At 35.7% G+C, this 15,359-nt stretch overlaps 2 protein-coding genes across 6 annotated transcripts in view; one reads left to right on the forward strand and one right to left on the reverse strand.

Annotated features, from left to right (window-relative positions):
• RALGAPA2 (Ral GTPase activating protein catalytic subunit alpha 2) overlaps positions 1-15,359 on the reverse strand; it is a 440,153-nt gene that overhangs the window by 228,443 nt on the left and 196,351 nt on the right. The gene's annotated exons all lie outside the window — the stretch shown is intronic.
• Positions 9,785-10,214, forward strand: LOC138151921 (large ribosomal subunit protein eL34-like). Its single transcript, XM_069075499.1, has one exon. It carries the CDS (start codon positions 9,813-9,815, stop codon positions 10,164-10,166), a length of 354 nt encoding a protein of 117 aa, XP_068931600.1. The 5' UTR covers positions 9,785-9,812; the 3' UTR covers positions 10,167-10,214.

A 15,359-nucleotide genomic window follows, 5' to 3' on the forward strand; every position in this document is an offset into this window, starting at 1 on the left:
TCAGAACTCCTGCACCAAAAGCTCCAAAGGAAAATACGAACTGGTTACAGGCCATAGAGGACCTTAAGAAGCAGATAAGAGAAGTGGAGGAAAAATTGGGAAGAGAAACGAGAACAATGCAACAAAATTACGAAATGAAAGTCAACAGTCTGACTGAGGAAAATGATACCTTAAAAAATAGACTAACTCAAACAGCAAAAGAGACTCAAAAAGGCAATGAGAAGAATGCCTTAAAAAGCCAAATTTGACAGATGGAAAAAGAATCTCAAAAGCTCAATGAGGAGAATCATTGCTTCAGAATTAGATTGGAGCAAATGGAAGCTGACTTTATGAGAAATCAAGATGCTGTTAAACAGATCCAAACAAATGAAAGAATAGAAGGCAATGTGAAATAACTCATGGGAAAAACCACTGACCTGGAAAATAGATCCAGGAGAGATAATTTAAACATTATTGGACTACCTGAAAGCCATGATCAAAGTAAGAACCTAGAAATCATCCTCCAGGAAGTTCTTAAAGAAAACTGCCCTGATGTTTTAGAACCAGAGGGCAAAATAGAGCTTGAAAGAATTCACTGATCACCTCCTGAAAAAGATCCCCAAAAGAAAACTCCTGGACCCTTTCCCCCAACATGGCGCCGAAGGCGAAGAAGGAAGCTGTTGTCCCCCCCAAGACAGAAGCCAAGTCCAAGGCCTTGAAGGCCAAGAAGGCAGTGCTGAAGGGTGTCCATAGCCACAAAAAGAAGAAGATCCAAACATCCCCCACCTTCTGGCGACCCAAGACACTGAGACTTCGAAGGCAGCCCAAATACCCTCCGAAGAGTGCCCCTCGCAGAAACAAGCTCGATCACTATGCCATCATTAAGTTTCCCTTGACCACCGAGTCTGCTATGAAGAAGATTGAGGACAACAACACCCTGGTCTTCATTGTGGACGTCAAGGCCAACAAGCATCAGATCAAGCAGGCCAGAAAGAAGCTGTATGACATCAACGTGGCCAAGGTCAACACACTGATCCGGCCCGATGGAGAGAAGAAGGCCTATGTCCGTCTTGCTCCAGACTATGATGCTTTAGATGTTGCCAACAAAATTGGAATCATCTAACTTGCTGTGTCCCCATTCCACCTACGATAAAAATAAAGTTTTCCAGAATAAAAAAAAAAAAAGAAAACTCCTAGGAATATTATAGCCAGGTTCCTGAATTCCCAGATCAAGGAGAGAATATTACAAGCAGCCAGGAAGAAACAATTTGAATATTGTGGAAACACAATCAGGATAACCCAGGATCTGGCAGCTTCTACACTGAGGGATCAAAGGGCTTGGAATATGATATTCCGGAGGTCAAGGGAGCTGGGATTAAAACCAAGAGTCACCTACCTAGCAAAACTGAGTATCATGTTTCAGGGGAAAATATGGTCGTTCAGTGGAACAGAGGACTTTCAAGCATTCTTGCTGAAAAAACCAGAGTTGAATAGAAAATTTGACATTCAGATACAAGAAGGAAGAGAAGCATGAGAAGGTAAACAGGGAAAAGAAATCATAAGGAACTTATCAAAGTTGAACTATTTTCATTCCTACATGGAAAAACAATAATTGTAACTTATAAAACTTTTGTCAGTAGTTGAAGGGAATAGAAATATATAGATGTCTATATATGAGGGTATATGGGCATATGAATACATATGTGAATATGTGTATATATGTTTATGGGTATACATAGTATTACTAGATTAAGTTTATAACAGGAAATGAGTTGCTCTAACATAAAGAAGATTATTAATAAAATAAACTATATTAACAATATGAATAATAAAGTCACATTATATAAATAAATGGTGCAAAGTCTCATGACAAAATACAGCATTATTTGTATTTAAAAACTCCAGAAATCATAGACACAAATAGAACTTTATTTAAATAAAGTAAACTGAATTACTCTATATCCAAGAATAAACATTATATTTATTAGAGAAGAGTCAGAAGCCTTTTTTATATGATTAAAAGCAAAGCAAAGATGCCCAGATAGATATGTGGATTTTTGTAAAAATCAACTGAGGGAGTAAGCACAGGAAGAACAAAAACAAAATTAACATTTTTTGAAGATGATATGACGATGTACTTAGCAAATCTTAGAGAGTCAACTAAAAATTAACTGGAAAAATTTGTAAATCCAGCAAAATTGTAGTATATAAGATAAATACTTGGAAGTTCCATCTTCAAAGATTTGTTCTGGGACTATATAAATATAACTATAAACTGCTCTTTGCAGCAATGAAGACAGACCTAAATATTTGGAGAAATATTAATCACTAGGTAGTTAGGGTCAACATAATTAAATTGGAAATGGTAACTAAATTATTTATTCAGTGTTCTCCTAATCAAATTCCTAAAAGAATACTTTGTAAAAAGAGAAAACACAAAACCAAGATCATGTAGAAGATCAAAAGATCAAGAATCTCAAGAGTAATAATAATGGGGGAAAAACAGGAAGGAAGGGGTTTCTATCAATGTCAAATCTGAAACTGTACTAGAAAGTATTAATTAGTAAAAATGATTTGATACTGGTTTTTAAAAGAGGAATAGTGGAACAGATTAAGTATATTAAATATAGAAATAGACAAACAATAGTACAATGAATAATAAAACTGAAGACCATAACTACTGGAGAAAGAACTCACATGACAAAAACTTTTGAGAAATTGGACAGCAATTCAAGAGAAACTAGATTTCGACCAGTACTTCACATTACATATCAAGATAAGCACCAAATGTATATATGACTTACAAGTAATAAATCACATAAAAAATTAAAGGAACAAGAATGAAAAATAACTTTCAGGGGTAGCTAGGTGGCACAGTGAATAGAGCACTGGCCCTGGAGTCAAGAGGACCTGAGTTCAAATCTAGCCTCAGACACCTGACACACTTACTAGCCCTGTGACTTCTGGCAAGTCACAACCCCAATTGTCCTCCAAAAAGAAAATAACTTTCAGAACCTTGGCTAAAGAAAAAGTTCATAATAAATGAATGATAGAGAAGGGCATGCAAGGTAAAATACAGTTTTGATTTCATAAAATTAAGGTTTTGAAAAAAGCCTAACATAATAAAAATTAGAAGGGAATAGGTAATTATGTAAAAATATTTTTAACAATTTACTTTGATAAAGGTCTCATTTTGAAGATATATATATATGAAAGTAATGGATGCAAATCTATAACACTAAGAACCATTCCACAAAAGAAAAATGGTCAAATAATAAGAACAGGCATCATTCTTCTTCTATTAAAAAAAAAAACAATTTTTAGTTTTCAACATTCATTTTCACAAGATTTTGAGTCACAAATTTTCTCCAAATCTCTCCCCTACCCCAAACTCCAAGATGGCAAGCATACTGAATACCCTTTCCTCCAGTCTGTCCTCTCTTATATTCCCTCCCCATGCCCCTCCTTCCTCCTTACTTTCTTGTAGGGCAAGATGGATTTCTATACCCCATTGCCTGTATATCTCATTTCCTGATTGCATGTGAACATAATTTTTAACATTTGTTTTTAATACTTTGAGTTCCATATTCTCTCCCTTCTTCCCTCTTCACCCACCCCTTCTGGGAAGACAAGCAATTCAATAAAGGTTGTACATGTGTAGCTAGGTAAAACATTTCCACAGTAATTATACTGGGAAAGACTATATTTCCTCCATCCTATCCTGACCCCATTTATTGTATTTTCTCCTTTGACCCTGTCCCTTTTCAAAAGTGTTTGCTTCTGACTACTTTCTCCCCAATCTTCCCTCCCTTCTATCATTCCCTCCCTCTTATCCCCTTCCCCCCTACTTTCCTGTAGAATGATATCCAGTTGAGTGTGTATGTTAATCCCTCATTATGCCAAGTCCAATGAGAGTAAGACTGACTCATTCCCTTTCACCTTCCTTGTCCCCTCCACTGTAACAGCCTTCTTTTGCCTCTTTCATGTGAGATAATTTACCCTAGTCTCTTTCTCAACCTTTTTCCTCTTCCCAATATATTTCTCTCTCATCTCTTAATTTTATTTTTAGATATCATCCCTTCATATTCAACTCACCCTGTACCCTCTGTGTATCCATACATATGCATACATATACACACACATATACAATTACCTATACATATATATGTATGTACACACACATACACACGTGTATACACACATATACACATCTATATTCCCTTCAACTATCCTAATACTGAGAAAAGTCTAATGAATTACAAATATCATCTTTCCATATAGGAATGTAAACAGTTCAACTTTAATTAGCTCCTTATGATTTATCTTTTCTGTTTACCTTGTTCATGTTTTTCTTGTTTCTTGTATTTGAAAGTCAAATTTTTTGTTCAGCTCTGGACTTTTCATCAAGAATGTTTGAAAGTCCTCTATTTCATTGAAAATTCACATTTTCCCCTGAAGTATTATACTCAGTGTTGCTGGGTAGGTGATTCTTGGTTTTAATCCTAGCTGCTTTGATGTCCAAAATATCATATTCCAAGCCCTTCAGTCCCTTAAGAAGCTGCTAGACCTTGTGTTATCCTAATTGTGTTTCCACAGTACTCAAATTGTTTCTTCCGGACTGCCTGTAATATTTTCTCCTTGACCTGGGAACTCTGGAATTTGGCTATAATATTCCTAGGAGTTTTCTTTTGAGATCTTTTTGAAGAGGTGAATTTTTTCAATTTCTATTTTACCCTCTGTTTCTAGAATATCAGGGCAGTTTTCCTTGATAATTTATTGAAAGACAATGTATAGGCTTTTTTTCAGATCATGACTTTCAAGTAGTCCAATTATTTTTAAATTATTTCTCCCGGATCTATTTTTCAGGTCAGTGGTTTTTCCAATGAGATATATCACATTGCCTTCTATTTCTTCATTCTTTTGGATCTGTTTTATAATATTTTGATTTCTTATAAAGTCATTAGCTTCCATTTGCTCCAATCTAATTCTGAAGGAATTATTTTCCTCAGTGTGTTTTTTGAAATTCCTTTTCCATCTAGTAAATTAGGCTTTTTAAGGCATTCTTCTCCTCATTGGCTTTTTGGGCCTCTTTTGCCATTTGAGTTAGTCTATTTTTTAAGATATTATTTTCTTCACTGTTTCTTTGGGTCTCCTTTAGCAAACTGTTGACTTGTTTTTCATGATTTTTTTGAATCACTATCATTTCTCTCACCAATTTTTCCTCTACTTCTCTTACTTGATTTCCAAAACCCTTCTTTAGCTCCTCCAAGGCCTGCAACCAATTCATACTTTTCTTGGAGACTTTTGATGCAAGAGTTTTGACTTTGTTGTCTTCTTCTTCTGGTTCTATGTTTTGATCTTTTTTGTCACCAAAGAATGATCCTATACTCTGATTTTTCTTCCTCTCTTTCCTCACTTTCCTACCCAATTACCTGACCTTTGAGCTCTTTACCATGTTAGAACTCTGCTTCCAGAGTGAATAGTGCTGTGTCCCAAATTTCTGGGATTTGGCATAGCTGTTGTCAGAGCTTCTTCTAGGCACCTACCTCAGAAATGTGAGGAGGATTGCCTCTCTACAGCCTCAACAAGCTCTGCCATGCCATTGCACCTCACCCCAGGACCGCCACCCAAGACTGCTACCCAGATGCGAGCATGGAAAGGCAAATGAATCCAGCCTCACTGCCAGCAAAGAGATTCTTGCAATTGTCCTCAGATCAACAGCTTGGTCTCTCTACCATCTATGGGCCTGGAGCTGCAGAAGCAGTCACCCCGGTCTCCGCTGCCCCAGGGGCAGAGGTCAGATTGAGTTCTTCTCTCCCTCAGGTCCAACAGTTTCCCCACTGACCTTTTACTTTCTCTTTAGTGTTTAAGTCTGGAAACTGCCAAAGCTGCCAGTGATTCCATCCCCTGAGGTCTGCTCAGGCCAGTTTGTGCCAGTGCAGCCCACTTTAGATTATGCTTGGCTCCCAGCCCAGTGTGACAGACCCTTCCCATTGGACTGCCAGGCTGCCTTCAGCAGGAGATTTGTTTCACTCTGTCATTTTGTGAGTTCTGTAGCACTAAAATTTGTTTAGAGTAATTTTTTACAGGTTGTTGGAGGTAACTGGGGGATGAACTCAAGTAAATTCCTGCTTCTACTTCACCATCTTGGCTCCATCCCACCAGAACAGGCATTTTTCCAAGAAAAAAGAAATCATATGAACAATCATATTAAAAATGCTGTGACTAATAAATAAATGAAAATTGAAACAACTTTAAAGTTCTACCTTACAACTATCAGACTAGCAAAGATGACAAAAATAGGAAAATGATAAATGCTGGAGGGACTATGGAGTAAATAAAAGGCATGCTAATGTACCATTAGTGGAGTTGTGAATGGGTCTAGCAATTCTGGAAAGCAATTAGGAAATATGTTCAGAAAGTTAAACTATTCATACTCTTTAACCTAGCAATACTACTAGCATGCCTATACTTCCAAAGAGATCAAAGATAGGCAAAACAGTATTCATATAAGCTTTTCCATAGCAGCCAACAAATGGAAACTAACAGCCTGTTCTACTGGGGAATAAACAAAATTGTGGTGTCTGAATATAATAGAATGTTATTGTTCCTTAAAAAATGATGAAATTGAAATTTTTAAAGGAAATTGTAAAGACCTTCATGAACTGATAAAAAGCAAACTGAGAACTAGGCAATATTTAATATAAAAACAATATAGAGAAAAAACAACTTTGAAAGACATTACAACTATGATCACTGTAATTGATCCAAAAGAATAATGATGAAACACACCACTTAACTCCTGACTGAGATGATGAATTTAAAATCCAAAAAGAGCCATGAATTTTTGGACATGGCTGAAGTATGAAAATTGTTTAGCTAGTCTACATAAACAAATAAGGGATATGGGGTTTGTTTTTTGTCTTTTTATTTTATAATTTGTCCAGTCAGGGCTGGAAAGGGGGTAGTTAGTGCAAAAGATTTATTATTTAAAGCAGCTGTTATCTGAACAATTAATAAACAATTTCTTAAAATTTAGGATTTATTTGTTCTACAGATTCTGCCAATATAATACATCCCAGAACTCATTCTAATTCATCTCTGTCATCTATGATCATTGATCTATTATCTCTTTACAAAATATTTTTTTTAAATCAGCTTTAAAGATTGGCTACTGATTTATAGCTCCATTAACAGTGCACAATGGTCATCTAGTTCAGTCCAACACAGACTTTTTTTTTTAATTCCTGCTACAAAATTCCTGAATAATGATCATTCAACTTTTGCTTAAAGACTTCAAGTGAGTGGGAATCTACCAACCAACTAATCAATAAATATTATTAAGCAACCACTAGGTGCAAGGCAAATAGGGGCATGTGAGGAATAGAAAAGACTATGTTTAGCTGGATTGTAAAGCATGTTAAAGGAAGTAATGTATAATGAAATTAGAAATACAGGTTGAGAGTGGTGTATGGAGTGTTCAAAGAGTACTAACATCTCTGGTGTGAGGATTGCCAAGCCTTTTTCAGGACTGCTCATGTACTATTGGTTTCACCTTCATCTATGTCTCACCTGTGGCTCCAAGGAGCTGTAGCGTGCACAGGGACCACACCCCAGTAAAAGCATCTCAGCAGATGGGTAAAACTGGGCTGAAGTTATCCAAATGGGTAACCTAAAACCCATATGTGAGTTGGGGGAGATGTCTACCTGCAGCATAGGAAGACTTTCTCTTGGGAAATAGACTAACGAGAACAATTAGTTCCAACAGCCATGAAAGCAGCTGAAGCAGGAGCTGTGTAATGATTAGAGCATGGTCAGATATCAAAGACAAAAGGTCATCCACTGCATCCAGGCCATCAACAGTCACTGACTTCTGTCCTGCCACTGAACTCTGATGACTCTGGAAGAGAAAGTGAGGCTGATGATTTTGCACAACTTTGCCTCACTTAAATCCAATTCATGTGCAAGTGAAGATATTTACCTGTAAGGTCATTGGTCCTCTTTGAAAACAGACAGACAACAATAAGTTGAGATCGTGTTGTGAAAATCATTAAAAGCCAGTGTAGTTTTAATTTAATTCTAGAGGCAAAAGGGAGCCAATGAAGTTTATCGAGCAGAGAAGTAGCATGGTCAGAACTGAATTTTAGGAAAATCATTCTGGAAGCTATGTGAAATGGTGACATACTTAACATAGGGTGATCCATAGGGAGGATATTGCAGTAATTCAGGTAAGAAGTGATAGGGGTCTGTCTTATGTTACTAGGTTTTTTGAGAGTAAAGAGAAGGTGCTAGATATGAGAAGTGGTACGGATATAAAAAAGTCAAGATTTGGCAAATGATTTGATATGTGGGAGTCAAGTATAACACTGAGGTTAGAACCTGGGAGGATGGAAAAGTGGTAGCATACTTGATACAGATAAGGATCTGATAGTTTATTTAGAGAATCATAGCATGTCAACTAAAAATTAATGGAAAGGGGCGGCCAGGTAGCACAGCAAGTAAGAGCACCGGCTCCAGTGTTGAGAAGACCTGGAGATCAAATCCCGGGATAAGACACTTAGCACCCACCCAGAAACACCTGGCCGTGTAACCTTGAGCAAGTTACTTAACCCCAATTGCTTAGGGGCGGCCAGGTGGCTCAGCGAGTAAGAGCACCGGCCCCAGTGTCGGGATGACCTAGATCAAATCCGGGCTCAGATACTCAGCACCACACCCAGAAATAACTGGCCGTGGTAACCTTGAGCAAGTTACTTAACCCCGATTGCTTTAAAAAAAAAAATTTAATGGAAATAAGTTCAGGAAAGTTCCATGCTATAAAATATATTGAAAAAAATCATTACTCTTTCTGATATTATGAACAAAACCTAATACGACGAGGAAAAAAAAGAAATTCCACTCAGAATAACTACAGAATATATAAAATGCCTAGCAGTCCAGCTACCAAGACACAGAGAAGAATTATATGAATAAACCTATAGAACAATCTTTTTTTTTTTAAAGCCATTGGGGTTAAGTAACTTGCTCAAAGTTACACAGCCAGTTATTTCTGGGTGTGGTGCTGAATATCTGAACCCAGATTTGATCCCCAGGTCATCCCGACACTGGTGCCGGTGCTCTTACAAACTGACCCACCTGGCCACCCCTAAGCAATTGGGGTTAAGTAACTTGCTCAAGTTTACATGGCCAGGTGTTTCTGGGTGGGTGCTGAGTGTCTGAGCCTGGGATTCGATCCCCAGGTCATCCCAACGGTGCTCTTACTCGCTGTGCTACATGGCCGCCCCTAGAACAATCTTTTGAGGGAAAAAAAAAAAAAGAGTTAAATAATTGGACATTAATTCTTTATGATTGGTCCATGATAATATAATAAAAATGACAATACCACCTAAATTAATTTGTGAATTCGGTGCCATACCAAATTATTATCACCAAAGTACTCATTTTATAGATCTAGAAAAATAATAACAAAATATGTCTGGAGGAGCAATAGGTCAAGAATATTAAGGAAAATAATGAAAAAAATCAGACAGGAATGGGTCTAACAGTACAAGAACTTAAATTATACTACACAGTTTTAAAAATCAAAACAATTTGGTATTAGTTAAAATATAAACATATACATATAAATAAAATATAAAAATATAGATGCTGATCAGTGGGATAGATTAAATAAAAATGACATAAAAGCCATCAAACACTATGACTTCACTATTCAACAAAACAGACATAGATCAACATATATCAAACAGGTATGGATCAACATTTTACACAATATACCATAAAAAGTTCCAAACTAGCTCTTCCCTCTTCTGGTAGCAGACCTACAGAAATTAAAAATGTTTCAGCATCTGACATACCACCATAGGCTGTCCTACAATGCAGCTTCCAACAAAACTCGGCTGTCACGAACCCCAGGTAACAGAATTGTTTACCTTTATACCAAGAAGGTTGGGAAAGCACCAAAATCAGCCTGTGGTGTGTGCCCAGGAAGACTTCGAGGTATTTGTGCAGCGAGACCTAAAGTTCTTATGAGGCTATCAAAGACAAAAAAGCATGTCAGCAGGTCTTATGGTGGCTCCTTGTGTGCTAAATGTGTCCGTGATCGGATCAAGCGTGCTTTCCTGATTGAGGAGCAGAAAATTGTTGTGAAGGTGTTGAAGGCCCAAGCACAAAGTAAAAAAAGTAAATAGAAAGGATATGTATTTTGAATAATAAAGAAAATTAAAATGTGAAAAAAATCCCAAACTAATATGTAATTTAGATATAAAACATCATATAAACAAATTTGAGGAGCAGGTGGGGGTGGCTAGGTGGCACAGAGAATAGAGCACCAGCCCTGGAGTCAGGAGGACCTGAGTTCAAATCTGGCCTCAGACACTTAACATATATGCACAAAAAACTAGCCGGGTGACCTTGGGCAAGTCACTTAACCCCAACTGACCTCTTGGAAAAAAAAAGAGGAGCAGGGAAGAGATACCTTTTGCATGGATAGAGACGGAGTTCTTGACTAAACAAGCTATTGAGAAGAGCACAGGATATAAAATGTGTAATTTCAGCTACATAAACTTGATAAGTTTTTACATAAATAAAATCAATGCTGTTAGATTTAAAAGGGAATTTAAATGGGGAAAAAATCTTGGCAGAAAAATTCCGTGTTAAAGGTCTGATATCCAAGATGTTTAGGGAATTGATACAAACATAGAAGAAGAAAAAATGTAAGGATATGAATAGGCACTTCTCAAAAGAAGAAAGGAAAGCAAAATATCAACAATCATACAAAAATGTTCCAAATCCTATTAAGACAGATGTAAATTAAGACAATTCTCAAATTCCACCTCATACATCATATTGTTAGAGATGGGAAAAAGGCAGTTGTTGCAGAAACTGCATATTAATGCAATGTTAGTGGAGCTGTGTAATAGTTCAACATTTTAGAAAGCAATTTGGAATAATACTCCCCAAGTAACTAAGCTCTGCATACCTTTCCTACTTTGATACTCCAAAGAAATCAAAGAAAAAAGGAAAGGACTCATATGCAACAAAAGACCACTTAATAGTGTAGTTTAAAAAAAATAAGAAAACGCACAAAACTGGAAACAAAGTGGGTGTTCACCATTTGGAAACTGCTGAAATAAAATTGTCCATAAGATAATAAAGAACTGTTGCATTGTAAGATATAATGAATACAGAGAAACCTGAGAAGAATGAAGTAAGAAAAATCAGAACTATTTATACAATGACTACAATAATGTTAAGAAAAACAACTGTGAAAGAAGTAAGATACAGCTTATATTAACACACTGACCAATTATGACTGCACATTGAATGAATAAAAGCATTTATTAAATACTTTTTATGTACAGGTATTAAGTAAGCACAGTGAGGATAAAAAGGCAAGCAAAGAAGACATTCTCTGCCTTCAACAAGCTTATGTTCTACTAAATAATGACAATATGTAAAAGGAGTACTGACCAGGGAGCAGTGTTTTCGACGAGAAACTGAATGATGACTATTAATAGGAAAAATAATTGATATTTCCTTCAGAAGAATGGTAATGCTGATTTGATTACTATATTCACAAGTAAAGTTATAAAGTGGGGCTGGAGAAAGTAGGGTGGATAGTGGGAGAATTAGAGTAGGAGGAAAAGGGAAGTAGAGATTCTATGCAAAGGGATAGCATATAGATTGGTTGAGAAGAGCTGTAGTTGGGGTAAAGAAGACAGCAACAATAAACTAAAAAAGAAAGAAAGAAAAAATCATGAATCATCATAATATAAATACATGAGATTAGAAGAAAACTGAGAAAGGAACACAGGAAAGCAGGCAATATTGGATCTATCATCTTAAACTTAAAATATAATAAAACAAACTATAAGTAGTAGAAAAAATATATACAACGAAAATTTACTCTCTCATATACAATCCTCTTCTTTGCTTTTCTTTATAAATTGAAATTTTGATGTTAAGAGATATTTACTAAACTCATGTTAGAGAAGTAAATGAAAAAAATATACTACCAAGACAAATATTCAAAGGTTTTCAAACTTAGCAGAATAAAGTTGAATTTATTATTATTATTATTAATGGTCTCACTTTGAAAGAAATACAAAGCACAAAAGAAAATAAAGTCATTCTGTTTCAATAGTTATATGACTACAGATTGGCTTTACTGGATTTAGAACAGATTTATACTGATACAATAGGTACCTTAAAAGCTAGGCAGTCTGAGTCTACTTCCATCAAGCTGACCTGTATAAGTCTGGGTAAGGTCCATAACAAATGGCATTTTTCACATGTGTATATTTTTTTTCCTTTAAAAGTGATCTAATTTTAATAGTATGATCTACATTTGGAATAATACTATAACCTGACATATTTTGATTATTATATAGAACCAGCAAAAAATGCTTTGTGTCTTGCAGAATTTTTAATGCATTGTAAGTTGCTTAGAAGATATTAAAAATTCTGGTCAGCAGTCAATTTTTTTTTTAAAAGAGATATCAACAAACAAAACAAAACACAATACAGCAAAGTATATTATGCCATTAAGAGTGAGCTAGAGTACATAAGAAGGAATATGATACATCTCCAGAAAAGGAAGTCATTTGACTTGTAGCCAGAATTGAACATGAAAGCATGATACACTTGCCTGGAGAGCACGTCATGGGGATAAACAGAAGATAGTCAACACAGGACTTTGACAATGGACTACTTGAACACCGTAAGTAACTAGGAAGAAAACCTCAAATAATTTCCATTGGGAGCTAGTATGTGGATGAGAGTGAGATGGGTGGAGAAAACATCATCAAGACTCTTATTTTTTCCACAACATGAGTCTGTCTGAAAGAAGTGTTGATGCACTAATGGGTTATCAAATACATTTATATAGTACTAATTTGAGAGGGAAAGGATAGCAATAAATACATTTCATCATGTAGATGCTATCACTCAATTAATGGCACTGGGATATATTAGGATGTGTGCCTGAGTTTTACAATACAGATAGGAACCAGAGAGGAGAATATAAAAGTATTATCAACAGAGAGGAAACTTAAAAAAAATGAAGAATAATTATTTTTTTGGAGGGGGAAAAGGCAGGGCAATTGGGATTAAGTGACTTGCCCAAGGTCACATGGCTCATAAGTGTTAAGTGTCTGAGGCTGTATTTGAACTCAGGTCCTTCTGCCTCCAGGGCCGTGCTCTATTCACTGCTCCACTTAACTGTCCCAGAATAATTAATTTAAGGGAGGGAAATAGAAACAAAAATTAGTCTAATGTTTTGCTTATAAGAAAAAAAAATTACATAATTAATTTTCAATTGAAATAATCAGCTGTTGGTTTTGCTTATTTTCTAAGGCAGTAAATGGTATTGTGTGATTTTGTCAGTATGGGTACTCCCTCTACTAATGCAGCATCCATCTTAGGATGGCTAAGCAGAAATTCTTCAAAGGCTACTGCAACCAAAAAAAAAATATATCACCCTGTGGTCAAACTGAAGATTGGCCTTTCCAAACTAAGTTGGGCTGGTCATTGTGCACAGACATATGTTCTGTCAGCATTCCTGTACTTGAAGCCTCTCCTATATTGAGTTATGAGGCACTGGGGAAAAAAAAATTTTTCACTCTTCCACACCCTTCTATATCCAATCAATAATAAAGTTGCATCATTTCTACCTCCACAATATCTTTTGTGCCCATCTCCTTACAGTACAAGACCTGATTTTCTCTTACGAGGATTATTGCAGTAGCTCCATGATTGTTCTTCCTTCCCTTCCTTTCTTTCCTCCCTCATTAGAGGAGGCTTTAATGTTCCAAACAAATTCCTCATTCTCTAGGAAACCTTTACTGATCCCACAGGAGTGTGTGTGTGTGTGTGTGTGTGTGTGTGTGTGTGTGTGTCTTTCTGTCTGTCTGTTCAATTGCAAACTACTAATTAATTTGCCTTTTTTTTTTTAACACATAAGCATACGGAAATATAAACTTGCCACTTTTCTGTTCTCATCTAGTACATGTCTTTTGAAGATCTTTTGCTGTCGATGTAAAAATTATATCTAAAATTTCCAAATTTATTTGTAAAATTTCCCTCAAAGAATAATTTGTTACAATTCAATGTGCATGTTAGTAATATATAAATTTCTTAATATACAAATTTCATTTTCTCCTTACCTCTATCAACTCTGTTGACAATATTTTTTAGCATCCTATTCATTTATAACTTCCTATTTATGTTTTTGTTTGATTTGTTATGTTGTTAGTGAGACAATGATACAGTCCCCTTTACAGTTTTTCTTTGTAATTCTTTTTTGCAGTTCAGTTACTTTTTTCTTTGAAAATCGAGTAATACTGTTATGGTATACATAGTTAAAATTATTTTTTAACTGACAAAGGTTCTTTTAAGCATAATATAGTCACAGTATTTATATCTATTAATCTATTATAATGTAAATTCAGCTTGGTCCAGCATCATGATTATAATTTTCAATTCCCTACATTCTCTCCAATGCTTTACCATAGTAAATTTTAGTCTGTCTTCTTATTATGAATACACATGCATGATTCAATCTTAAGTATATTTCCTTTAATCAATATGTTATTATTGTGTGCTTTCTAATACATTCTGTAATCCTTTTTCTTTTTAAAGGGAAATTTAATCAGGTAACCTTCAAGTTATATATTCTGTATCCTAAACAAAAGTGTTATACACTGGAATTAATCAGTTTTCCCTGTCCACCCTCAATTTATTAGAAATTATTAAGCATGTGTAAGGCACCAACCACACTAAGCACAAAGAGAAATACAATGAAAAAAACAAAGCAGACTCTGTCCTTAAGAGGTTATATTCTACTGGTAGGATTCAACCTGTACATAGCTAAATAAATGGGGGTCTAGGTGGTACAGTAAGTAGAGTACCATGCCAGAAACAGAAGTCAGGAAGACTTGAGTTCAAATCCTGCCTCAGACACTAGCTGTGTGAGCCTGAGCAAGTCACTTAATCCTTTTTGCCTCAGTTTCCTCATCTGCAAAATGAGTTGGAGGAGGAAATGGCAAACCACTTCACAAAAAAAAAAAAATCAAACAAACCCCCAAAAAAGATCATGAAGAGTCCAAAAGGATTAAAATGACTTAACAACAAAACCTAAATACAAAATAACATAAACTCAATTCCAGGGGAACAAAATGTTAGTAACTGGAGGAATGAGCAAAGGACTTAGGCTGGTATCACATGGGCTGTACTCTAAAGAAAGTTAGGGATCAGAATGTAAACTCCTAGTGCATAGGGATTGCTTTGATTTTTTTATGTGTGTGCTTATATCTCCAGTAATTGGCTACCTCACAGTAAGTACATATTAACTTTTGTTAACTGACTAATTGAGGAAAAAATGG

The sequence above is a fragment of the Petaurus breviceps genome, unplaced genomic scaffold, assembly GCF_028583685.1.
Source record: "Petaurus breviceps papuanus isolate PSGF00001 unplaced genomic scaffold, PetGlider_PUasm1.0 90919, whole genome shotgun sequence".
Taxonomy (NCBI): Eukaryota; Metazoa; Chordata; class Mammalia; order Diprotodontia; family Petauridae; genus Petaurus; species Petaurus breviceps.